At 46.7% G+C, this 27,297-nt stretch overlaps 1 protein-coding gene and 1 long non-coding RNA gene across 2 annotated transcripts in view; one reads left to right on the forward strand and one right to left on the reverse strand.

Annotated features, from left to right (window-relative positions):
* NTRK3 (neurotrophic receptor tyrosine kinase 3) overlaps positions 1-27,297 on the forward strand; it is a 221,475-nt gene that overhangs the window by 162,063 nt on the left and 32,115 nt on the right. Inside the window, exons 13-16 of the mRNA XM_051628321.1 lie at positions 5,050-5,180; positions 9,188-9,360; positions 14,834-15,077; positions 25,373-25,447. Of these exons, the coding sequence (XP_051484281.1) occupies positions 5,050-5,180; positions 9,188-9,360; positions 14,834-15,077; positions 25,373-25,447 (623 nt within the window). The remainder of the gene's footprint in view (positions 1-5,049; positions 5,181-9,187; positions 9,361-14,833; positions 15,078-25,372; positions 25,448-27,297) is intronic.
* Positions 19,344-27,297, reverse strand: part of LOC127388616 (uncharacterized) — a 69,202-nt gene continuing 61,248 nt past the window's right edge. Inside the window, exon 2 of the long non-coding RNA XR_007890413.1 lies at positions 19,344-19,466. This is a non-coding gene — a long non-coding RNA (uncharacterized LOC127388616). The remainder of the gene's footprint in view (positions 19,467-27,297) is intronic.

The following is a 27,297-nucleotide window of genomic DNA, read 5'->3' on the forward strand; positions in this document are numbered from 1 at the left end:
CCAGATAGATTGCTGCTCAGGAGTTAAAAAGGAGTTTGAAGAAGTTTGAATTTCAGATCTAGTGTAAATGATCTAGCTTAAGAAGTAGTTTTGCATTTTGCTGTAACTTAAGTACTGGCATTGCTCATGGTTTGCTTTGTTTGGAGTCTGATTTGTTCATTTACCACCCACTGTAGTCATCTGTGTCCAAACACTTCATCATGTGCATTCAGGCTTCAATAGTATTATCAAATCATGGTTTTAAGGATGCTGACTGTGATGGGAATCTGAAATGCAGAATTTGCAGTGTCATTGAACCCACCTCTTCCTCACCTGACCCCCAGGACCGATTGGAAGTGAGACATTAAGTGGAAAATTAGATTCATGAGATGTATCCATGCAACTTCCTGGTTTCTGTGATTGAAATGTGATGGTTATTAGAAAAAGGGTGTTTTCATTGCACAGTTTATTACCAGCTCTGTAACCAATACCTGGGATTTGGAGGCTAAGTTGGGGTCTTTTTGCCTTGAATTTGTCACTCTCTTGCTAATACTCTTGCTTATACACGTTACCATCATTGAACTGAAGTTGTGGGGTATTTCCAGCTGCAGGTCGGGTTGTTTTCTGATGTGGTTCATGTGTTATTCAGAACAACTGTGAAGGCAAGAGCTTGAAACATGTTCTCCATGTGATAAATTTTGACCGACAAGAGGGAAGGTGGGGGAATCTGCCCTACTCTCTTTCTATGTAGTGCAGCAACATATTAATCCCATAACAAGATCTGCAAATGTTTCATTTAAAACTAGAATTACTTCAGTGTTGTGCTCTCAGATCCTTCCTGTAGATACAGCACGGCCTTGAATGACTTCCCATCATGCTGTCAAGTCTGGTTATTTTCCTGTCAGGTCTTACTGTGGCTCCTGCATAGATTCTTCTTTTGAATTGTCTTGTTGGCTTGTTTTTATAAGTTAATGGTACAGGGGGGATGAAATAAAAAGAGTGGTACTTACGGGAAGACAGTTTGCATACACCTTGTCAGCAGGGCTGACTGCAACACAGCCCAGACAGATTAGCACACCACTGCCTGCCTAAAACAAATAAACACCAGCTGTTTATCAGACAGGGCTTGGCTTTCTCCAGGGGGTGGTAAACAGATTTATGCAGATGAACCTCCCAGGTGCCCTTGCAGCACAGCATCTTTCATGGCTACTCGGCCTTCTTTATGAGTTATAACCAGGACAGACCAGGCAGGAGATGCAAGGTTAGCACAATAACACAGCCACTCGCTCAGTGCCAGGGTGCTTTGTCATTGCTTTATGTTTAAGCCCATATTTAATAGTAATGTAGAATTAATCATAATGCTGATCTCACTGTGAATGGAAGAATTTGATGTAAACTTCAGTATTTTAAGCCTAAAGCATGTGAAAAAGAATTTATTGCAACTCACTTATTATTCCATTTGTGCCTGAAATACTACAAGGCAAAATTTATGGCCATTTGAGGTGGAGAGAAACTGGGATCAGCAAAATTACTTTTCTGACTCTACGTTAAGATTGTCCAGTTACAGTCAAAACTGCTTAATTTCATGATTTTTTAATTTTTTTTTTATGACTGAGTTTACTTTAAATCCAGCAGCGCTACGTGAGTCCACTACTTCAAAAGGATTTCTCCTCTTTCAGTTCAACTCCATCAGCCACAATATCCCCTCAAATTCTTCATACGAATTTTCCCTAGAGCTTCTCAGGTGACCCCAACAACTTACTTTGAAATCTGGTATTAATGACAGATGGGGTATTATTTTAATAATGTAGACATAATTACACAGTTTGGATGCTGGCTCTCAGAAATGTCTGATCATTTATTAAGATGTTGTTGGGAGCAAAAATTGGGAGCTGAAAATTCTGGGCAAGACTCTGGGGAGTTCAGAAAGAGAGGTCTGCTTCGGTTCTCATGATGTTATTATTTACTCAACAAAAGTGTAAATAATCTCAAGTAGTATCATTAGTTATTCTGAAACAGTTTCTTTTTAAGTGGATCTTGCATCAAATGGGGAAATCATATTGCAATTGTTGTATTTCTGTTGGGATTCTGAGTTTTTTTAGGTATCCTTGGGTTCCTTTTTATACAAGATCATTTCCTGACAGCTTTCTTGACTGCTGCTGTTCAGGAGACCAGGAATGTAAATACGTGGTTTGTCAATGCAGCAAATCTTAGGTGCTGTAGTGATGAGTGCTATAGAAATGCTTGGCAAGAGAAAGAGGAAAAAAACCCTTTTCTATAAGCAAATCGGTGCCATTTGAGCTTTTCTTAGATTAGGACTTTCCTCACCCAAACGCATCACTTAACATTTCAACACATAATATTGCAGATTTCTCAAGGTACTCCTTAAACACTCAACTAAACCAGGTGGAGAAAGCAAAGTCCACATGTGATTTGTTCTCCTTGGCTGTCACTGCAGATTTAAAACCAAAGTAATTTTGTATGTGTCTACCATCCCGTGCCTTAATGTTACTAATATTATTAATATTGGTAAGTAACAGTTTTCAGTCTATTGAACAATTAATGAAAGGTCAACAGGAATTCTCTGCAGAGGTGTCGTTCATTACAAGGCCCATTGCTTATACTATCTCACAGCATCTATCTTCCCAAACAAGAAAAAGGGCCGGAGATGGCAGCTCCTTAAACCTGCCTGAGAGTTCCTAATTAAAAATCTTAATTATATGAAAGCCATTAGGATGTTAGTCTTTTAATCCATTGGCTTTTCGATGCATTAAGTGGTCCCAGTGTTGTTGTGGGGTGTATGCTCTCGTGGTGCCTACTTGGGTGCCTGGGTGGTAGGAGCTGGTGGCAGATTGTGCTCTCTGCTAGTGGTGCTTCCCTGCAGCCAGTTTGAAGCCAGGTGTTTGTCACCTCCACCTCCTGCACCTGCAGTGTCTCAGGGAAAATGCATCTGAGCTGAGGGGTGCATACCTGTACAGCTCCTGTGGCACATGGAAGAGATGGAAAAGTCTCCAGACCAGTCCAGTTTGTGGGCAAACATATATAGGGCCAAGTTATGAATGCCCCAGGGGAGGAGTGGGAACAGGGCACTGCCCCATCTAGTATCACTGCTTGAAGAGACCTCTAGTGCATCAACTTTTGCTCACCAGCCACTGGACAAGCTGGGGGTGGCCTGGTCTACCACAGCTCTCCACGGAGACAGTAAGCTCCAGTGAAGGGCAGTTTAGAGAGATTCTGTGCCCCAGACAATGCTACGATGGCTGAGTGTCCACTGTTCATTCCAGGCAGTAAAAAAAGCCTCTTTGCATTGCCAGAGGAGCTGAATGGGTGCTGTGATGGGTGAAAGGTGCTTAGAGCTTTGGCAGCAAATAGTTGTGTCCTAGTGTCATCCCCAAAAGGGAGCATGGAGACTCCCAAGCTCTCCCAGTGACATTTAGTCATGACCTAGCATTTGCGGAGGTCCTGCTAGTCACATACCCACCATTGTAGGTGCCTAGAACCTGGGTAGATCAAGCCCCTATGAATGACCCTGTTAGCTGAGCAGACCTATCTGTTCAGCTGACAAATTAGGATCTCACAAATTAGGAGCTGACCTGCTAGAAAGCAGCCCCATGGAGAAGGACCTTGGAGGTCCTGGTGGATAACAAGTTACCCATGGGACAACAATGTGCCCTTGTGGCCAAGAACGCCAATGGTATCCTGGAGAGCATTAAGAAGAGTGTGTCCAGCAGGTCGGGGGAGGTTCTCCTCCCCCTCTACTCTGCCCTAGTGAGACCCCACCTGGAGTATTGTGTCCAGTTCTGGGCTCCTCCGTTCAAGAGGGACAGAGACTTACTTGAAGGAGTCCAGTGGTGGACTATGAGGATAATTACGGGACTGGAACACCTGTTTTATGAGGAAAGACTGAGAGAGCTGGGGCTGTTTAGAGAAGATTGAGAGGAGATCTTATTAATGTATATAAATATCTGAAGGGTGGGTGTCAAGAGGAGGGGCCAATCTCTTTTCATTTGTGTCCTGTGATAGGAACAGGGGCAATGGATGCAAACGAACACAGGAAGTTTCACCTTAACATGAGAAAAAACTTCTTTGCTGTAAGGTTTAGAGAGCACTGGAACAGGCTCCCTTGAGAGGTTGTGGAGCCTCCTTCTCTGGCAACTTTCAAGACCTGTCCGGATGCATTTCCTTGTGACCTGCCCTACGGGACCCTGCTCTGTCAGGGGGTTGGACTTAATGATCTCCAGAGGTCCCTTCCAACCCCTAACATTCTGCGATTCTATGATCTTCACAGGCCTCTGCACCTTTGTTAAATTAATAGCTATTGCTCTTTTAGTCTTGAGAAACCTCGGTTGCTATTCTCTGTCAGTCCTCCCTGTCCTAAATGTCAGGATCATTGAAACTAATGCCTTGAGTTTGTCAGTTGTGCCAGTGACTTTATTTTGGTATGACCTTGTCTCTGAGGGAACAGATGTGCAGGAGATGGCTGCAGGGTCAGGGTCTTGTTGAGGGGCAGTGCTTGGCATGTCTAACCAGCTCATTTGTACCCTAAGGTGTGTGGGGGTCAGTGATCCTCCTTTCCTTGGGAACACTTTGACTTGCCAAGGTTCAGCCTCAAATCTCTCCGAGTTTGGGTTTAAACTGATCCTGACTGAAATGCAAAACTCAACAGGACCTTCTAATCTTGCCTGGCCTGATGTTGGAAGTATGTGACCTTTGCTACACCTCGCAGGAGATGGACTATTTCCAGGATAATTCCGAAGAGATTCAGGTCTTTGTAGCAGATTCTGCCCCAAAGTTCCCTCTCCCTGAGAACAAGCTTGGCTTGAGCTTGCAGTGAAAATGTGATGAACCTTGAGTACTTTCCTTGCAGATGTTTTGCATGAGACTAGCTCCATCCCAGAGATGGCTGCGTTCTGTGGGTGGGAAAAAAGATCCCTGCAGATATTTTTGCAAAGCAATTTCAGATCCTTTGCAGCTTGCTAGAAAATTGAATTAGTTGTTTTCCATTCCCTGAATTAACCCTGATTCACTCTTCCCTCAACCCTTTCCCTCTTCCTCCGCTCCCTCCAACAGATGTCCAGCATATTAAGAGGAGAGACATCGTTTTGAAGAGAGAGCTGGGAGAAGGTGCCTTTGGGAAGGTGTTCTTAGCCGAGTGTTACAACCTCAGCCCCACCAACGACAAAATGCTGGTGGCAGTGAAGGTAATTCCCAAGGGCAAATGGCAGAGAGCACAGCAGGGGCTGGCTGGAAAACTGGGCTGGATGAGCCTGCGTGGGAAAGGGAAGCAAGGGAGGGCTGTGGGCCAGGGGCAGAGATTTATCTGATGCTGAAGATTGTGGTAAATCCACTTAGTCACACAGAGTTTCAGTGTTTCACGTCAAGGTCATCTATTCTCACCGATACAAAAGCCTCTCTTCCTGCCGATGTGGCCAAGAGACAGACGGGGAGGAGAAGCTGGTCTGGAAGCCATAAGCTCCCATGCAGCTGCAGCAGTGTGGTCTGGATCCCACCTTCCCCCCCACGAGGGAATGGGGCCCATCTCTTCCTGGATTTTATCTCTTTGTGCAACGTGCAGAAGCTGAAACAAAAGAAGTCCTCAGCAAAAATGAGCTCTGAAAAGCTAAGCACGACAAACCAATTTGATGAGATCAACTTGTTGCAAGATGGATGAAGCATCCCAGCTCAGCTCCACTCAGCTCCTGCTTGCTTAGCCACAGATCATTGAGCCAACTCACCTTGTGCTGTGCTGTTTGCATCATCGTGACAATCCTCATGTGAACTGTGCCCCATCGGTGTGGCTCTGGGCAGAGGAGACCACTCAGTGCAGGAATGCAGTCTCCTCAAGTGGCACCAGTTGGCAGACAAACATAGTCTAATCCCTGGGAGTTAATTGATGCCTCCTAACTCCTTGGAAGAAGATCTGCTTTTGAACTGATGCTCTTACAGGGAGAAAGGTTTCAGCACTCTCTCCAGGATGCTGGAGGCACCCAGTTACTTGACAGTTACGTTAATTGTTGGCAGTTCAAGCCTTTTTCCCCTCCCCCCCCCCTCATTTGTTCCTTATTCTCTGGCTGTGAACTGCAAGATTGCACCTCTCACCTCTGAGACTGGCTAAAGCTGAGGTAGCTCAGCTACCCACATGATTAATTGCCTGATTATACGGCTGGTTCCTGCCTATCAGTGTCAGTCACTCCTTATCCGATACTGGCTCTCAAGTCTCTGCTGAGTTTCATTTGCATGTGGGCAGAAGCAGAGTCCCAACTTGTTTCTGTTAATTGCTACTATGAGCTTACATCTCCAGAGTGTCTTTCATCCTGCAAGATCACACAGATCCAGCTGCGGAGCAGGGCTTGAAAATCTGGCTTCTTGCCAGCTCTGGGAGGGGCAGGAAAAAAAATCCCTCTAATTTGGGTCACGTTATAACTCTTGGAGGGGTGAGGGGGGTGGTGGTGGAAAGGGCTTTACATATTAAGTTGAGATTTGCCTGCATTTCCTGAAGATCTCATGCTCTTGACAGAGGCTGAGAACTGCCTCCCTGGTCCCCACAGCTCAGGGCAGCAGCAGGACATGCTGGTCAGGGCAGCTGAGTCCACAGCCCAGAACCTGCCTCTGCTGCTCTCAGGGCCTCCCTCCCAGGGCCAAGGAAAGTGGCTGAGTGACTCGGTTAAATTGACTTGGATTTTCAGCCAATCTAAAGGTTGCAGCCCTGCAGATAAGCTGAGTTTTGATGTGATGGCATGGACAAGCTTCCTGTTTTGTTCAGCTTGCTTCTAAAAACATCCTAAGAAATGCACAAAAACTGTATTCAGCAGAAGAGTGTTGAGGTTAAAAAGTCAAATGCTGGAAATGCTGAAGGGGCTGGTATTCAGGGCATGTCCTCCAAACACATTTTTCATTCCTCTATGGACTGCTTCATTGTGATGCTCATTCCTGTGTCTGAGAGCTCCTCAGATCTGAGTGCACTCATTTTCACAGCCTCCCAGTGAGGTGCTGTGGCTGTATCCTTCCCATTTTGCAGAGGGCAGATGGAGAAACAGGGAAACCGAGCTGAAAGGATCCACTTAGGTGGAGGAAGGAGTTACTGCCCTGCCTCCCCAGCCCTGCAGACAGCTGGGACCAGACCCACACCGAGCCTGCTGCTGCAGTGAACACATAGAGCTTGTGTGAGAGGAGATTTCCCAGGTAATATTGGAACAACTGACACTTGGTGCCAACAACTGCAACCTGCAGATGCTGAGTGACTTGCCAGATGCCATGTAAGAATCATGTGATGGAGGCACAAACACAGTCCACCCTGAACATTCCTGAGAGGCATTTCAGTTGTTTTGGTGAGACACCCTTTTGTTCCTCCATTCTTGGTCTTCTTTCCCTGTTCCGCTGCTTCCAGCTCCTGTTTTCCTCATTTCTAAATGCCTGGCTATGCAACCTTAGTATCAATGTTTATTTTTTTTTTTTAATTATTTTTTTGTGTGTGATATTTACAAAGTTACAGTCCTAACACCTTGTAGAAATAATTGCATGTGAAGGTGAGGAAACTTAAACTCACCGAAGCTTGAAATATTACATGCAACTACAGAAGAAGAGGGGGAAAAGAGTGGTGGGGAGGCAAGTATTGTCCTGGGGAAAAACAGGATAGCATCAACATTATGAAGATATTAAATGACTGAAAGTAATCGAGTGCCTGAGATAAGGATGGATGCGCTGCCATCTGCACAGTGTAACCAACAACCATCTAGTCAAGCTATCCCAGAGAACATAAAATCAAAATAAAACTAAGCCATGTGACTAGCAGTCTGGGGACAGAAGAAGGAGACGAGGCAGTGTCCTAAGGCTTGGGTAAAAACTTCACAGGAGATGTGCTCCGAGGGGAAAAGCAGCTCCTCTGGAGGACTCCCTGCTTGGCTGTGCCTGGTGTTTCACCCAGCAGAGCCATGGACCAGTGAGTGCATTAGCAGTGTGCTCAGCCCCTTGCTCTATGCACAGATTTCTGATGCTTGAAACATCCCTTTTTGCACATAAATTGGACAATGCACCTGCTGATGCCACCTCTCCTTTTGCCTTGGGATATTTGAGGCACGGGGAAAATGGGGCAGGTGTATTTGTGTGTAAGTAAGGGGAGAGTTACCTCGTGTCCCCCACCACTGAGGGGGGACTGGTAAACATTGGATTGAATCTAGAGGTAACTGGAACAAGTCACCTTTAATCCTTTTCAACTCCTGTTAGGCCACATGGTTAAAGGCAGAACTGGTACTAGACAGTCCTGGCACATGGAGGATGAAGGGAATATAACTGAGACCCAGCAACTCAAAGCCAGAATTGCCTCTTCACTTCCTTAAACATTTGCAAAGACCATGTTGATTTTTGTGGCCATCCCATCTGGTCAAATGTTCTGGACGTCCACTTTTTTGCTGAGTGCCCTCCCTTCATGCCCTGGGAAGACAACACAGTGGTTTCAAACAACTCTCCGGTGCAACTGTGCAATAATGCATGGACAAGCCAGATTCCAGCCCTGGGGAATCCTCCTTGATCACCAGCTGCACTCAAAGCAACTTCTTCATAGCATCCCTGCAACACTGGGCTGGTCTGCACAGCCTGGAGCCTGCAAGTTACCCTGCAGTGGCAATATGGAAGGGGAGATATTCTCAATAAGGATTCTGATTTCAGCAGCCGTCTGCCAGGGGAGCTGCTATAAACAGCAGGGAATAAAAACATGATTTTTAAAATTATGAGAAAAGACTTGACAGTGTCCTTCTTCAGAGGCAGTTTGAAAAATCCGCACAATAACTGCACAGCCAGGCAAATCCATCTTCTGAATAAAGGCAGTGCAGTCAGCTATTTCAAAATAAAAGACATATAGCAAGGACTGGCTGGCTCAGGAATTTAATAATAATGAGATATGAAGCCATTCACCCCTAGGTTACCAGTACAAATCCTGTCCACGCTGGGAATAATTGGAAGCTATTGGCCTCTGAGGCATGTTTGCTGCTACCTGGGAGATTAGCTGGGGAACCCACCGGACCAGCAACTACAAGAACAAAATGCCAAGGTGGTGCCACTGGCACCTACCACCAGCCCTCCCAGTGCAACTGTGCCAGTGGTTCCTCTCCCCTCTCTTCCTTGTCAGCTCCTCTGCGACGTTGTGACCCGTTTGTTCTGGCTTTGCTGCCACCCGAGCCCACCCTGTGTGTGTCTGTACCCCTTCTTTCAGGCGCTGAAAGACCCCACCTTGGCAGCCCGCAAGGATTTCCAGAGGGAGGCAGAGCTGCTCACCAACCTGCAGCACGAGCACATCGTCAAGTTTTACGGCGTGTGTGGTGACGGTGACCCGCTCATCATGGTCTTTGAGTACATGAAGCACGGGGACCTGAATAAGTTCCTGAGGTAAGTGTAAAGAAGGACATGGGAGACGCTGCACAACTGCTCTGCAGACTCAGTGTGGCTTGTTAGAGGTCCATGGTGCACCAGTAACACCACTACCTTGTGGATGCTGGTGGGTTGGGTTGTGAGAGGCTGTTGTTCCAAGGATAGGTTGTGGGAGATGATGGTCCTCACTAGATTTTGTGCTTACCCCAACACTTCCACTTAGGTAGTCCCAATAGTGGTCCCTGTGAGTTATATAAACTAGGCTTTTCTTCTACCACCCCAGCAAGTTTGAAGCTGCAGGAAGTGTGGCTGCAATCCCTCTTTGCCCTGCAGGGACAGAAGGATGTGAAGCCACAGGTGTCAGCGGCTCAGAGTCCCATCCACCTAGCAAAGCCATGCCTTGCTGAAGGAAGTCCATCAGTCCCCATGTCACCCAGCTCCTGGTTCAATAGCACCAGAACCAAAATGTTCCCTTGAGAAACTTGCTGTAGTCCTTGGTCTGATTGGAATCCTGGGCATTTACGGATCTCTAGTTCTCATTCCTGTACTCAGAAAAGACCTGAAAAATGCTGAAGAGGCCACAGGCAGTGCCTGTGGAGTCCATCCCTGGTCCTTCTTTCCTAAGCTTCTTCAGAGGTGCTGACCGAGGTACAAGACCTGTGGCACCACACTGCTCAAGAAGCTAGGGAAGGCCTGAGTAAGTGCAGCCTTCTCTGCCTCTAGAGATGCAAATTGCTGGAGCCCTCCCCAAGTCATTCAACCACTTCATCAGCAAAGCATTTTTGTGCCCTGAATCCACCAGCAGTGAGGGGCAGGGAGCAACTGTGGGAGGGTGTTTGTGGTGCTGTTCTCCCACAACAGAGAAATTATGCTCTGAAACATGCGTGTGAGTGGAGTGGTGCTTACCTCTCAAAATAATTAGTAGTTTTATTTAGAAAATTGGACCCTTGATATTTTCCTGCTTTGACTGCTAAGTGTGAACATGATTGCAGCAGGAACAAGAAGCTTGAGCACAGCAAGTCTAGATCTGGGGTTGGGATACACTCAGTGATTATTTTTTCACCATCACAGTCAGTTTCTGACCAGGAAACACAGGTCCTTCCCTGAGGTTTTCATTTCTAAGCAATCACCTACACCAGGAGAGCTATGAAGAAGGACCCAGGTTTCTTCTCCCCTCTGCAAAGCAATGCCAACCTGTCTGCAGCTCCCTTGGGGAACTCCCAAAGCAGTGCCTCAGTTGGGAGCATCCCTGCACTGGTTTCCCTCCTCATTCTGATGTACTTGTGGGTAGATTGAATAGGACTTTATAGCTCAGTCCCTTTCTCACACTCTGGAACTAGATGATCTCTAAGGTCCTTTCCAGCCCAAACCATCCCAAGATTCCATTACATACTTGACAAGGTAGAACAAGTGAAGGCTGGTGCTATTCTAGCTTTGCAGAGCTCCTCAGACCCACATCTGAAGAGGAGCATCCTTGGTTACCCTGGGACCTTCTTTCATGGTGTCCTGTCTTGCAGGGGCTCACCAACGTCCCAGCAGCAGCAGGCTGAGCTCTGCCTACAGGCATGAAACCCTGTGCTGGGCTGAAACACTTTTAGCAGAGATTGGAGATACAGTGTTAACAACAGTGCCTGAGCCCCGTGACAGGAGGAAGGCAGACTAAAATAAGAGCATAAGAGAGACCACGTTCTTGAAGTGCTTCACAAGAAAGAGTAGAAAATTGACCCATCTCTTTTTCCTGGCAGAACAAGTAACCTTATTCTCCTTAGAGGAGGTTGGTATTACAGCCTAAGCATCGCCTCCCTCTCTGCTCCAGTTGACCTCCCAAACAGTATAGTCCAAAACAGGCTCTCTCACTGTCTCAGAGGGAAGTTTCATGCCCACTGCTAATGCCTCTTGGAATTGCTTTGCATAACAGTGTGTTCCTAAGGTTGATATTGTGCTCAAGCTGTGCACTCCCACATTCCCACATCCTCACATCCCAGCCCTGCCCTGGGACATGTCTGAGAAACACTCATGTCCTGGGAGGCCTGTCCCAGTGTCACTGAAGAAGAAAGCTTGTTGCATTATCTTCCACCTTTGTGAAGGAAAAAACCCAACTTTCCACATGTGTGGTCCCCGGGATTGCAGCCTCAGAACTTCCAGCTTCATTTAGCTCCCAGCTTTTTCTTCTCATGCAGCCTATGGAAAAAAATAGCTATGAGCTCCCTTCTCTGCATTTCAGTGTGTGATAGGCAGTGAAATCCCTTCGTGTCCCAAATGATGTTGGGTCAAAGAGTTTCTACCCAGGGAATGGGATCTCCAAATGCCTAAGGGGGCTTATGGAAAGAGAATCTTGGGTTTGTTTGTCAGGTCAGCTATCTGCTGGTGGGAAGCTCTGGAGGATGGGAGCTGAAAGGGAGACAGAGAGGTTTGTTGGTGTAGGAGTGCCTGGTATCCCTGGCAAGCAGCAGTTTTTGTTGTGGCATGATTCACCCAGCTCACAGCAGGAGCTGGTTGCTCCCAGGCACTGGAAGCCAGGGGCTCTGGGAGTAACAGACTCAGACGGACTTATCCCAGTGTAACTGCAGAAATTGGAAAAGCAGTAAAATGGAAGAGGCTCACTTTAGACCCAGTTTCCTAGACAAAAACACACTAAATAAATTCCCCTGACTGTTGTAAGGTCTTTGTGTGCTTCCCAGAGAAGAGAGAGACACTTACCGGTCTGTAAAATTAACTGGTGTGGCAAGGGGCAGCACTAGGATCAACTCTACAGCTGGGATGAGGGTGCCATGTATTGGGATGGCTACACATTTTCCAGGGCCCCTTGCATGTGGTGCAACAACTTACCCTGCTCTTTGACTGCAGTTGTGGTGTCCTGGCTCATTGAAAAAGGACAATGAAAGATCCTTGTGCAGGTATTGCCCTGCAGTGAGCAGGGTGTCCTTGGGGCTGGCACAGGCAGGGGCTGGCAGCTGCCTGAAGTTTTGGTGTGTGACAAGGCTGGGCATTCCCTGCAGAATGTCTCTGCTCACCCAATAGCTCCATCACTTCATCATGTCACTGGCTTCCTAGCTTTTGTTTTCTGTTTGTGGCAGCAGCAAATTTGAAGTAGGGATAGTTGCACATTGCCATTACATATCCTCTTTGGAGTCAGTAGCACTACCACTTGCTGTTAACTCAGAAAGGCAACAGGTTTTGTTAGAAAAGTTGCACAGTTCTGATGTTTTTTTGTCAGTGGAGCAGCCCCACATTCAGACTGTCTTGGGACAGAAAGAGGTATTGCAACAGGGGAAGCTAGAGGGATGATTTTCTTCCCCATGTTGACAAAAGCCTCCATCACTCCATAGTAGAATAAAAAAAAAACAACAGCTCATTAAAAGGGGATCCACAAAATCTTACGGCCTTTCTGTAAAGCTGAATTAAACCAATCTCTCCAAAAAGAGATGGGCAGACCCCTCGTGTATTCCCTGCAGGATTCTTGATGCAATTAAATGTGTTAATCTCATGAATGTGCTGATACTTCTTTCTTCTGTCTTCCATGTCAGATGGAGAAAGGGAGGGAAGTGTATGTATTATATAGGACCAAGATGTGTCCTACGTAGCAGGATGTACAAAAATGTTGACTGACCATTTCTGAAACATCACCTGTTCTCTTCAGACACAGACACTTCTTTGGGGGCAGTTATTGTACTTGAAAAACATGGCAGTAACGAGACAGTAATGTATCCTTCACTTCTTACCTAGGCATATTTATTCTTGATGACAACAGGTATCACCTGCAGTTAAATATGGTGTAACTGCAAGTCATGACTGGTGCAAACAGTGCAGCACAGTTTAGAAGCTGTTGTTTGTCCTGCTTTGCTGTTTTTAGTAACCTGCTCAGTCCTGGCTCAGCTTTACCTGCCGTCAACATCTGTTGTCGCCACCAGGTAATTTCCTGGGGTAAACCTGTCTGTGGGTTGTTTAAATTGACATCAAGCAGCCATTTCTGCATATAGTCTTCTGCAGCTCCTCCTTAAACTCAGCAGTTCTTCTAGTGGGTTGCTGCTCTCACCATGTCCATAAGCCTCTGAGATGCCTCCAGCCGCCCCAGCTCTGCTGCCTGCTCCCAGCCAGCTCATCCCACATGCACTGTAGCATCACCCACTCCTGGCTCATCAGCGCTTATTCCTGGAGTTCCTCTAATCTTCCAGCTGTTCTTTCTACCAAGAGGGGATCTCCAGAGCCATGTTCCCACTGGTAGGGCAGCAGGAGGTAGCTGAAGACAAGGGCATTTGAAAAACTACCAGTTGATCCCCAGCTGCCTAGATGTTAATCCCTTGGTGCACCCCCAAGCCTGACAGAGGAATTAGACAAAGGATGGAAAAAGTTTGGATCTTGGGGGTTGTTCAGTCCCATTTCAAGAAGGAGGGAAAGCTCTGTACATGTAATTTCAATTTGAAAGCTCTCCATGGGGTTACTGCTGATGACAGGGGTGAAATGCCGAGAATCATTTCAAGGAGAACAGTATGAAGGCCTTGGAAGAAATGCTGTATCTCAGTCAGGAGGAGGAAGGTCACAGCAAAATCTCTTGTTTTTCCCTAAATATGAGGGCTTTTGTTATTCTACCTTCATGCAGGCTCCCACAGGGTGAGCTCTACCAAAGGGAGAAACATCACAGAGCGAGCACAGCAAAGACAGGCTTGGTACACACCAAGGGAGGGGACTAAAAAAGGAGACAGGACAGGAATGACACTGACTTTAAGTTCTGCATTTTCAGTGCACTTGGTTCAGCTAAATATTGCCTTTTGTTGCCCAGGATGTTCTCTGCATCTACTGGCATCCAAGTCTAACCTTTTCACCTCTGCTCATGCCTTCACAGTTGACAGTACCTGTATCACCTCTGGGATAACTTAAGGTATAAAAGATATTTTCCAGGAATGAAGCTACTGGTGTTCCTCTGAAATATTTCCTGTGATCTCTGGCTCTATTGGTATGGATCAGGGGGCAGCTGTTTGGTGATTTGATGTTTGAAAGGAATAAAGGCTGTTTGGGATTAATAAAGAGACTAGGTAGTAAGTATATGATGGCTGTGGAAGAAAAGGCAGTGATGTCCCAACTGCTGGGAAGGTTTCCAAGGTGTAAGAATTAACTGGAGCAAAATGTAAATATCTGGACTTTCATTAGTTTTGCATAGATCTTGCCAGAGAAGAATGTCTATATTGCATCAAGCCAGTGGTCCTTCTGTCCTGACGGTCTGTCTCCATCTGTGGCCTTAAAAGGTTACCTGCAGATGAGTAAGGACCACGGAAGGATGCATGACATGTACTGACCCAAAAAATGTTTCCCTAGCCTCTTGTTCTCTTAAGCTTTTATTTTTTTTCTTTCCACTGGAGCTGTGTGTACATCCTCATAGCACAGAGTTGATGAGCAGTCCCCACCCTAGCAGGAGCAGCGACCATGTGGGATTCCTGTCTCCTGGTCACTTTTGAGACCCAACTCTATGCTTTTTGCTTCTTCCTCCCTATAGGGCACATGGCCCAGATGCTATGATCCTCGTGGATGGGCAGCCTCGACAAGCCAAAGGGGAGCTAGGGCTATCCCAGATGCTCCACATCGCTAGCCAGATCGCCTCTGGAATGGTGTACCTTGCCTCCCAGCACTTTGTCCATAGAGACCTGGCCACCAGGAACTGCTTGGTCGGAGCCAACCTGCTGGTGAAGATTGGAGACTTTGGGATGTCAAGAGATGTCTACAGCACTGATTACTACAGGGTAAGGCAGCTCCAGCGGCAGATGCTCACAGCAGAGGGAGACTAGGAAATGTTACAGTAAAACAGGTTTTGGAGCTCTTGGGCTCACTTACTTGGTTATTCCCTCACTGAAACATGCACACAGATGTCAATCAGGCATCTCTGTGTCTTCACTTCTTTTCAGGCCTGGGTGTGCTTGTAGTTCAGACACCCATGTAGATGCCTACATGCAGAGCTCTCTGTGATACCCTAGCACACAGTCACATGCTTTGGGATGGCTCTGAAGTCATCCAGTCGTTCCTTCCTTCCTATTTTTTTCTCCCTCTTTTTTGAAGTCATTGTTAAATTAAAGGTAATCCGAAGAGATGACAAAGACTACAGGCTGTGACCTCTGCTATTAGATTAAAGAAACTTAATACAGGGACATGGAGAAAAGGCAACTGAAAGGCAGACTGATAAGTGCATAAAATATGGAAGAGAAAATAATAGGCCATTTACGTTTGACCTCAAAACACTTTTTTTTTTTTCCATCAGGGTCATAATTTAGACAATGGAATAATTTGCCAGAGGTAGGTTGCTGAGGACCTGTTATCAAAGAAGTTCAGGCAGCAGCTAGATAAAAATGCCTGGGTTTAGTGCAGAGGCTAATCCTGTGCTCATCTCTGGGGACAGACTGAAAGAGTCAGGAATGCTTCTCCAGCCTCTTCTTCTGTGGTTCATGCTTGTACTGTCCCCTTGTCTCACACACTCCCTTTGTACCTGTCTGCACTGCCCTGTCTGCCTGGGATGACAGCCTCCCTAGGGGAACAGTGAGTTTCTCACCCCTCCTGAGCTGCAGGAGAAGCTGTGGTGTGCAGAGTTTGAAGCACACTGGAGCAGGCATTTGTCACTGGGCTGTGACAAAAAAGCAGGGAAGGGCTTTACAGGCTAACAAGCAGTGCTTTCTAGCCTGATCCTTGGAGTGAGGCTGGTTTATTTCTGGTTGCAATATGGGTGTCTGGCTTTGAGGATGATTTCTATCAGCTGGCCAAGAAAAGTTGACCGATGGTCTTGATCTGACTCAGAAGGTGACAGGCAGTTGCCAAGTGGTGTTACTGTGTCAGGGAAGAGGAAAAATGTGATCAGAATTCTGATGAGACCTCTCCCAGCCCAGGATGTTGGTTTATCACTAAGTTTAATTAACAGTAAGGGAACCAGTCTTCACTGTGCAGCACAAAAGCCCATTTGGGAAAAGATTTCAGTGTAGTTGCTGGGCAGTAATGAGGGATGAGAGGTGGCTATGGTCCCATCAGTGCAGGAACTTCAGGAAGTAGAGAGTAGGGAAGAGCCCAGAGGAGGATGAGAAGCAACCTGTGTGATTATACACATTCCTGCCTGTCTCCTTTCCTTCAGCCACGGTAGACCTACCTCAACCACAGTCAGTGCTGCATGACTTGAGACCATTCCAGCTGAGCTTGCGTTCCTGCAGCACTGAGAGCTCTCTGCAAAGGGAGAATTTGCTGCTATTGCCATGCAAAGTCTGGAAGGGCCCCCAAAAAGTGAAGATTGAGTTCTCCATAGGCCAGTTCAGTGTTGTGGGATTTTTTGTCTTCTCTGTGGTGGTGTCCTGTAGACCTCATCCTGTCTGTGCAAAGTGCTTTGCTGAGGGTTGCTCCATGATACCTTGTACAGTGTTGTAAGGCTTTTTAGTGAGTTTTTCTCTGCTAACACAAAGGGCCATGCATGTCCAAGCAATAACTAATTATCACCTGTTTACCAGAGCAAGAGCTGAGCTTCAGACCAGCACAACCTTTTGTTCTTAGTTGATTTTCCTTTCTTTGTTTTCACTGACTTTTGGTGCTTTTAAAACTCTAGATCAGTTAATCCATGTTCTGCATGCATGGAGACCTTTCCTCTGTTACTGTCCAAGGAGGGGTCCTAGCAAAATCTAGTTCTGCTTGCCCATATTTACACTAGTGGTGTGAGGACCAGAGGGTTCATGTGACTTGCCCAAGGCCAAAGTGGGATTCAGTGGCAGAGCTGAGAAGCCCATCCAGGTAATAAATCCCCCTATGGCAAAGAATAGAAGTCCAGGAGCCAGGTGTCCTGCATCCCTCCTCCAGCTACAGTCAAGCCACACTCCTCCCAGCATATGAGAAGACCCCAGTTAGATTTATTTCTCAATCTCCTTCTGTAATCTCTTGTGGGATGTGTTTACCAGGATATGACATGGAGCTGATCTCATTATTCACCCTTCTGGTGCACTCATGGTTATGTGACAATCTCTGTCCTTCCCCATCCACCACGACCTTGTGCCTGTTCTCTCCTGTCCCTCTGCCTTTGCACAGCCCCACTGCATTCATCCTCTGCAAGAACCAGTGTGAGCCTTGCTGTCTCTTGAATGGAAAAACTGTTTGGTTTCTGTGTGGTAATTTGCACTTCTAGGTTCTTTATGAATAAGAGTAGTCTACCCTTTGAACAGAAACCTGGTAGTGACACTAATGCATTTGTGCTCTGTCTTCCTTGCTATTGTAATTCCTAACAACCTTTACATGAAAACTGGCTCTCCAAGGCTCCTGAGACAATCCTTTTGAGTGCACAGACCTATAATAACATCCACCCCAACTGAGGGGTTTTGTGTGGATATAGAGAGAGAGCAAATGAGCTCAAGAGTGAGAAACAAACTGCTCCTGTGTCTCACCTATGGAAGGTAGAGATGTGGCTGAAGAGCTGAATGTTGAAGCTTCTTTGGTACTGTCCCTGGTCAACTCTATAAGGTTTCTGGTGAAATTCCTAAGTCAGAGTCTCAGTGTTCATGCACAGCAGCTCTCCCCCATTGACAGCCCTGTCAAGGTTTCCAGTGGTAGGACCTAGAGCTAAGCTCTTCTTCAGGTGGTTTCTAGAAAATACTGCTTGTTGTGTCCAAGCTGCAGCCTGGGAAGGATAATGTAATTTGTCATTTTCTGGGAACACGGTGAAGGTTTCTGCCTCGAAGTTGACACAGAGTGACAGGTCTGGAGCTCTCTGCAAGCTGACACATGTCAGTCTGCTGGCTCCCTGTGTTTGCTCCTGCCCAGGCCCCAGGAGCACAGGTTACTGGGCATGTGGATTTGTGACTCTGCTCCAGAATGAGGATTGCTCCTAGCCATTTCCTTTCTTTCCCATTTTTAATCTCTTAAAACAAAGAAAGAACACCATCTGGCTCCTGCGTTTGTGGGATGCAAAAGTGCTTTAAAAAGGTGAACTGCTTAATTTCCTGTTACACATTTGGATACAGAAAACAAACATTTATATAACAAAAGCAGCAGAGAGGCTTGTTTCCCCTCTCCACAAGGCTCTCCATGTTCTGCCTGAAGACAGATGTGTCCTTTTCCTTGTGCATCACAGAGGGATCCCATCAGCTGTTGCCTTTAAACCTTCTTTCAACAAGACAGGATGGAGAGAGGATGGTTGTGGAGCTGTGGGTGGTGGGGAGAGGTGAAACAGCATCTGATTGGAAAGCAGAGGGACTGCAGAGACGGGGAAAAGTAGCCCAGCTTCTGTGTGAAGAGCAAAGGCGGGGATGCTGAAGATGCATTTCTGTGATGTGTTGTGTAATGTGCTGTGCAATCTTTGGTGTGGGTCTCTGTGGGAAGGCAGGATGGTATATATCCATATTGGAGAGAAAAGATTTGGGCAGATTTCGTTTTTCTTGTTGTTTTCTTAAAAGGAAAGAAAAAAAAAAAAGTGTGAGTAGGTGATTTTTTTTTAGGCATGAGTCAGGCCTGTGACAGCAGGTGGTGGGACGCTGCATGTCAGGGATGTTGTGCCTCAGCCAAGCTGAGTGTGCCATGGAGACTGCAGCAAGTTGGGCACATGCCTGCCCAGTGTTGCCCGGGGAGGTGGAGGCTGTCATGGTGGCTGGGGGGCTTGCCCAGAGCTGGGGGGCATCACTGGAGCTGGTGTTAGGACCCCCACCTCTCTGTCAGCCAGCAGACTGGGGGTGTTGCTCTTAGAGCCCTTCTGTGGCCCTGAACTCGCCTGAGCTCCAGTAAAATCCAGATAATTTTCCATTCTCTCCCCAGAACAGGTACTTCAGTTTAAAAAACAAAATTGTGGGGCAGCTTCCCAGGTAAAGGGCAGTATTTCTTCATCTTTGGAAGAAAACACAGTCTTAAATCAAAGTCAGCAGTTCTTAATAACTTCCAAGGTAATGTCCTGACATAAGTGTGAACCCAGCAGTGAAGACACATGCTGAGTAAAGAAAGGATTTATGTAGGCATTAAACCTCATTAAAAACATCTCTTTGTTCAGGTCTCCTATGTCTTACCCTTCCAGCATCCTGCCCCAAATCCTGGGCTGGGCTTGAAACCTTGAGGGGATTTAGCTCCATCCTTTCCCAGAGGTCTGTCCTGATTGTGCTCCTGGTCACAGTTCATCACACAGAGGACACCTGCTTGTCAAAAAAAGGCACAGGCACAGGATTTGCAAAGGGCTCTGAAAATATATTTCTATTTCTAGCAACACAGAGCTAAACATAATAACAAAAAAACACTCCCTGCTTCTGTGTCCTCACTATTCTGGAGCATTGTTTAGATATGGGAGAGAGAAGCTTTGCAGGAAGAATTATTATCTTCTATTAGAACATATGATACTGTTGGAGGGGGGAAAAAGGAATGAATGTTAGACACACAAACCCTCTCTGGTCTCATTTATTTTATTTTTTTTCCTCCTCCTTTCAGTAGTATCAATTAGTTTAACAGAAGATGGATTTATTTTCCAGTGAACCTCGCCTCTCACACCCTTAGACAATCACAACCAAAAGAACATTTCTGCCATGACTTTGGCCTTAGGTCAGTGCTCTTTAAAAAGTCTAGGATCCCTCTGGCAGATGCCTCCTCTTCTGAAGCATGAAGGTTTACTGTGTAAACATCTTCTTTCTTCTCTTTCTTTAAAATGGGTAGCAAAACCCCCTTCTTCTTTATAGTTTTCACTACCCATTGTCAGGTTCCCTTCCGAGGACCATTATCCATCTAGACCAGCTCTTTAATTCTTCCCTTCTGGAGTTCAAAATTGTTTTCTTTCTCCTGGGTACAGCCAGTTATTTTTCCAGTGAAGTTTCCATGCAAGAAATAGATCACTGAGGTTTAGCAGCTGCCTGGGTCATGTTCCTTTGGAGGCTCATTCAGCATGGTAGATAAGACTAATAGACAAGCCTTACACAGATTCAGTCTGACCCACAGTCTCCTAGATAGAGGGTCCCTAAATGATCACACTATAATATTCCCTCCAGCTTTCACCTCACTGCAGAGGTTTAGCTGTACTCTCCCACCAGTGTTCTTTGTGCTCCTTAATGCCCATATGTATCCCTCAGCTGTACCACACCTGCTCTCTTGTCCCCTGATGCTCTGTGTTGCTTTGCTGCCCAGCTCATGCAGTGTTTTTACAGCATGAGAGATCGATCCCAGCAGAGGGAATTTGCTGCTCAGCCCTGTGAGCACCTGAAGGAGCCCTGAGACAAGTGGGCTCTGCACCAGCTGCCCAACAGGCCGAGGGGGGGAAAACTTGCTCTGAATTTTTTCTGGGATATGCTAATTACTCCCTTTGGGAAAAAAAAAAAAAGAAAAAAGGTGCCACTCTCAGGTTGTGCAGCAGACCCAGTGTGTGCCTGAAGGAGCAGTTAGCTCCAGCCAGGGAGAGAGCCAGGCTCTGTGAATCCAGACCCTGTGCTCAGGTTTTGTTTCAGTGCCAATGGGTGGGGGGAAGCAAATCCAGTCCCTGGCTGGGCTGACTGTTGTGTGGGGTCTTGTGTAGAGGGTACAATGTGTGTGCCACGTTCAGATTCCAACATCAGCACCTTTTCTAGCACCTAACAGCTGTGTGGATGCTAAGCAGCTGAGCATTGCCTTTTGTCTCTTCTACCCCATCTCTGAGATGAACACCACAATGTGCTACTCTCTCTCCATCCTGTCTGCCTGGGTGTTGTAACCTGTAAATGTATGTTCCATTAAGAAAAAGAAGTGAAAAAGTACTTAAATTTTCTCTGGTATTAAGTGGGAACCTGGAGAATTTGTCTTGCTTTGTCATGCCTATTGAAGTAAGGGCAGAAAAGTCTCATAGTGACCTGGAGACCCCAAGGCCTGACACAAATGGGACAGCGAGGCAGAGCCATGGTCTTGCTATGTGCAGGAACCCGTGTTGCTGTTGAAAGTGTTACGTGACCTTCTCTTTGTTAATTCCTTGTTTTCATCATTTCCCCGGGATGACACCTCCATGTCCCATGATGTGTGGATGGCTCATCCCTTGGTGCTTCAGAAGTGACTGGTGCTTTGGGGGCAAAAGAACCAATTTCCCCCTATCTTGCAGTAGGGCTGGAAACACTGGAGCTGCTCAATGTGGGTGCGTGGGTTAAGTGTCTCTGCCTGTCCTGGTGTGTTTTGTGTGCAGGAAAAGTCAGTGTGATATTGAATGTGCTGGTCTTTGATATCTCTGTGGCTCCTATAAAAACCTCTGCAAATTGAATTCATGGCACAGTTCCTTATCTCCTGAAAGGAAGATGTAACAGCATCATCTTGTGTTTTAGCCAGACATTTTTCCTCAACACTTCCCCATTTCTACACTAAGGGAAAAACAAATATGGAGTGTTTTTTTTATTTCCCCTTCCTCCTGCTTGAAACATTGAGAGCCCTTCACACAAAGCAGCTCAAGTGCTGAGGAATTAATTGGGGAAATTAGGTTGTGTTGTATTTCTGGCATTTTCTCAGGAATGGTAATTGCCCTAATTCTCCACCCACACCCTGTTTCCTCCCTCCCCTTTTGCTCACTGTCTACCTGTGCTTCTCCTGCTTGACTTGCTGTTTTAATGCTGTTGCCATTTATTTCATTCCAGTAATGAGAGGGATGTGGCAGGTGAAGAGCTCTTGCAATCTGGTGACATCTTCTTTGAGGCATAGGCACAAAAAAGCAGTTCAGTTTGGGGAAATAAAAACTCCCTGCCGTGGTACTTGACCTCTACGCTCACATCTCCTCCTGCTTGGGATATTTTGCTGCTGCACTGCAAGTCATTTGGCTCAGATGTTTTTGTTCAACATAGTCTCAATATTCATACAAACACTGACCCTGATACTTAACTCCTCTATGTTCCCCCAAAACTACCCAAACCCTTACACACTTAGAGCTAATCAAACTTATGATCAGTCTTAATCAAAGCTCAACCCTGTTCCCAGACATGTGATTTGAGGCTTTTGCTTTCTCCCACCCATTGGACCGAGCTCCAGAGAGCTAGGAGTTCAAAGCCTTTCAGTTTAGCTTCTTGATGTTTTTTTAACTCCTGACCTTCCATTTGCAGAGGTCATAAGTGTAGCCAAATAAGAACTGTTTTTCAGTATTTACTGCCCTAAAAGACCTGGTGATGTTCACAGCAGCTTCAGATCCAATGGAGATGCTACAGTGGGTAGTGAAGTGATAGGACTTCTTGCCTCAGGAGGTGGTAGATGCCAAAAGCTGAGATGAGTTGAAAAAGTGATTGAGTAGCATTCTAGAACCAAAATAATCAGGGGTTGTCAAGCACAAAATACCTCCCCTGTTTCAGGGAATCCCTGTGCTACTGATAATTGAAGACTGGAAAACACTGTGGGACATATGCTGTGGGCTCTCCTGTTTCCATACTGTCCCTTGTGCATCTCTGGCTGAGGTCAGGGTCCCAGCTGGCTGGACTCTGGCTGCTCTTAAAAGCTGTCCAGGCTGATCTCTGCTTTACTGGGAGCTGAGGATGAGGAGGGTACTGCATGGTTTCCACATGCTTTCCTCTCCTAATTCCACCCTTTTTCATAGTCCTCCCTCTCTCACAGCCACGAGCTGCTTCTCCACACCAGCTGGATGGAGAAAGCCCCTATTTGTGAGCAGCTGTCTAATAAACAAGCTGTTTAGGGCCAGGCTGTCAAGGAGAGCATGTTCAATGTATAATCAAGGGGCAACGATGCACAAAATTGCACACACACACACACACAAAGCAGGAATCTTTTCTCAGTGTGTTGAGCTTTGAACGCTTAAGTGATTCCACCTCTTTCTTCCCCAACCAATTATGCAGGGAACACATGATAAGACTGCTAAAGGAATTAGTGAGGGACATCTTTACACTGCCTAATCAATACTGTTCTGCTGAGTTCAAGGCATCTCTCCTCCTCTGGCCCCAGCCATGTTCTCATTTGCCCTCTGAAAACACCAGTTCACTGTCTTGCTATTTGGGCTGTGGTGGCCAAGAAGAAAAACAGCAGTAAGCCTGTTTAAAATATTTGTAATTACAGAGTTTCATCCTTGCATTTAAAAAAAAATAATAAATTGTGATACAGCCCTGCCAAAACCATGTTCAGGGTTTTAAAGAAGATTCCTGTGCAGGCCAGCAAGACCTCTCCTCTGTTACAGTTACATGGCCTTACAGAAGTGGCCAGCAACCTTATAAGCAAAGACACAGGATAATAATTTTTCTGAGCATCACTGAGGCAAGACGCCAGATTTTATGGGCCACTAGACTGATCCAATATAGCAAATCCCGTGTTCCACTGTGGATTCTGAGACCAAATTATCAATTAATGTGAAACATTAAAAAAAAATCCAAATCCCTTTTAGTTCCCTGCAGTCATTAGTGACAAGATACAATATCTATAGCTCAAATACTTTGCCAGCATCCCCTGGCAGCAAGGCAGAAACTCCACTCCTATTGTTTTTTTTCCAATACCTATAAGGAAAATATATGAGATCAGTGGTTTTTACAGTCAGATTCGGCTGCCTCTTTGTATTTACTTAGATGGAAGAATAAATCAGGTTTGGGTTACTCTCTGGGTTAGTTATTTTTTATTGGAATAAATGCATGGTAATAGATCTGACAGAGGAAGATGTTTCTCTTTCAGCTCCGCTTTTGAGGTAGAATTTGCTTTGTTCTGCACTATATTATATTGATGTTTTTTTTCCACTGCTGGATGACTTCATTTGCTCTGCTTCTTTCCAATGTCCATACCTCTGCCACAGCTGGCTTTAGGATGCTGCTTTATGTGATAGATCTCTCTTTTCTTTTTCCCTAACTGTAACACTGTGTTGCAGAGGCAATTTAAACAACCATCATGAAACAATTTTCTAAGCCTTTCCCCCACCCATTTCCTACCTCAATTTTTTGGGAAAGGGAGATGAGTCAGTCATTCACGGGGCAATTCCCCAAGCAGGATGAGCTGTCAGCTACATTTAGCAGCTCCATTTTCACCTCTGGTGCAGGGTGGGACGGCGCCCAGGGTGATGACGAGCTGGACACACCCTGAGGCTGTATTTTGGGTACTCCCTGCAGCTGTCAGCCGGAGCTCCTGCATAGCACAGCCAGAAGTGCCCCCCCCTTCACCCCCCCAACCCACTGTGCTCACCAGCTGCCCTTTCATCTTGGGAATTTGTCTCTTGTCTGTCCTGATGGGAACACGAACACCTTACTAGAAAGTCAGCAGACCTTCTGCTTGTCATTCACTCTTAATTTGCACACTGAGATCCCTACCTCTTCTCCTCCCTCCTATTCCCCAACACTCTCCTGCTTTGAAATACTGGAAAACATACTGGTTTATTTTCTGCTCCATCATTTTTCTTCCCTTCCCCACTCTTGAGGTTCACTTTTGCAAGTGCTGGCATGTTTGCAGGTGATTGGAAGCTGTGGGATCAGGCTTTTTCTTCCTCTCCCAACCCTTGACAGTACTGATAGGAGAAAGACTTTTGCAGAGGTGTAGGGTGATGTGCTAGGTTCTTCACTGGGACATTTGACCAATGATGCGCTTAACTTTGGCTAGCCTGAGCTTGCTTCAGTGAAAACATCAGGCCTGGAACTTGTTCTGCTGGTACAGGCAGGTGGGTCCCTGCACCAAGCCCAGGAGGGCTGGTGATGGGCAAGGAGCAGGAGGTTTAAATACCAGACACAGAGGAACTTCTCAAGCCTCCTAAAACTACTCTTGTTCAGAGAGGGAGAGTCCCAAGGGATGTGGCTTCTCCAACCAAGGAACAGTTTCAAGAGGCCTGAGGCCCCCTTAACTCTCACCCAGCACCAGTACTCACCCCTTGCCCTCCCCCCTCTATGCTGGTGCAGGTGCTGGTCTGGGGTGCAAGGTAGTGGTGACCAGGGCCAGCGGATCTCACCTGCTCTGTGCCCTCACAGCAAGGGCTGTGCAGCGTTGGGATGTTGCAGACAGTGAAAGACATATGGTTCAGTTAAAGACATACCCTTTCCCTTCTTGTCCCCTTGCTTCATCCCGCCCATCCCTCCCTCCCTCTCTCACCCTTCCCTTCTCTTTTGTTTGTCTCCTTCCCTTGTTTTCACCCATTCACTGTCAGGAAGGGCCACGTCCGAAGGGCCAGTTCAGCGCAGCGTGGCAGCGACAGAGACTGGCACCACCGGCAGCTGCAACAGTGAGTGGATCTCGACCCCTGGGGCAGCTGGAAGTGGGGAGTGGTGCTGCTTGAGCATGAAGTGACATGTGGGCTTGAGAGGCTTTGGGACTAGGTCGGGTTGAGTGCGTTTGGCAGCAAAAGGGCTCTCGTGTGGTGGAAACTGCACATGTTCCTACTGTAGCAACTCTCTGGGGTTTGTCTGTACGGTGAGATAGTATGAGACAAATGCTAAAGTCTTCAGTGTAATCATCCTCTGTGGGTGCTCAGGCTGTGTCTGCAGCAGTGCACAGTGTGGGCTGTTCCCTGGCTCTGATGGCAGCAAGTGCAGCTTGATTTGTCCCAGTGCAGCTAAACCGCTCTGTGCCTCCTAGCAGGGTGGCATTAGCACTGCTTACTGGCAACTGTCCCCCACTTGTGTTGTCCTCTTTAACAGTTGTTGGGATGCTGTGAAATTGGTGTGGGCCAAAACCAGACCATTTGAACAGTTGGATGGTCACAGGCCAGCCCTGGTGCCTTTTGTCTGCTAGTGTAGACACAGCCTCAGTGTCTGACCGTTTGGGTGCTTGCAGCTGCCACTGGGTAGATGTCAATCATCGCTTCCCCACTGCTCCTCCCATCCCCTGCCCAGCAGAGCAGTGACAGGTTGGTGCAGGTTTGATGCTCTGGCAGTGCAAAGGAGTTTGGGTTGTTCTTAGGTGGTGGCTGTTGGGAGCTCAGCCAGCTGAGGGCTGGAACCACATCTGCTCACCCTGCCCTCCCTCCCACAGCTGTGAGCCGCTGTCCTAGTGTGTTCGCCGCATGCTGGAGCCTCTCCTCTGTGTAGGGATGCTCAGGTCACTGGGTCCCCAGCTGTCACAGCACCCCAGAAGCCACTGCTGGCAAGCTGCAAGGCTACTGGAGGTTAGCTGCAGCAGCCCATGGGAGGGGCAAACATTGAACTTGTTTGTCCTGTGCAGTTCTGCAGCTGGCACACAAGGAAGTGCTTGATCCCAAGTGCTGGGCAGCCTTTGCTTGAGTCTGTTTTGGAAGTGGATCAAGCTAATCCACCCAAAGACACTGTGCAGAACAGTGATGACCCCTAATAAGTTAAGGCAGGGAAGTGGTGGCCAGCAAGCCCAGATAAAGAAGCATCAGTATTTGCAAAGTATCTGTGACTGGGACAAATTACTAGGCTCAAATTACTCTGTGCCTTTGCTAGGTGAGGTGTATGGTCCAGGCAAGGTGATGAAGGTCTAGTTGTCCCACTGCCCAGCCTCCTCCCAGCCATCACCACCACTGTTCATGCCCCAACAGCCACATTAAGCAAATATCTATGTGGTGTTAAGCATCTGAGAGGATCCTGCAAAGCCCTCCCCAGTTCTGTGTCAGACCAGGGCTCTGGCAATTCCTGCCTATTCCCAGAATCACATGGGAATGTGAGTTTAGATATTGCTGATCTTACAGGAGATATGTCAGTGGATAAGAAGACGTGCCACCGAAAGGTGATTTTGTTACGTTTATGCCTTTCTGAGCCAAAATTGAATTGCAGGGTGTGGATGGGAATTTAGTTTGAAGCACTGATGTAATTTGGTATCCTCAGCCCTGAAGGCAGTTTTTTAAAAATTATTTTCCCCTGTGCCCTGACACTGTTTTTTTGCCTTTCAATCATGTCCTTATGACAGAACAAATACTGGGGTTGACCTTTGCAATGTGACATAATAATATGTGACTTCTTTATAGCTCTTTTTATCCAAAATACTTGGCACACTGTGACTCTGATCCTGCAATCACTTAATGTTGGGCTTAGCACTCAATGCTCCAAGCAGTCCCTGGGGAAGCCAGAGGAGCACTCACACACAGATGTGCTATACCTGGTATTATTTGCAGGA

The sequence above is a fragment of the Apus apus genome, chromosome 10, assembly GCF_020740795.1.
Source record: "Apus apus isolate bApuApu2 chromosome 10, bApuApu2.pri.cur, whole genome shotgun sequence".
Taxonomy (NCBI): domain Eukaryota; kingdom Metazoa; phylum Chordata; class Aves; order Apodiformes; family Apodidae; genus Apus; species Apus apus.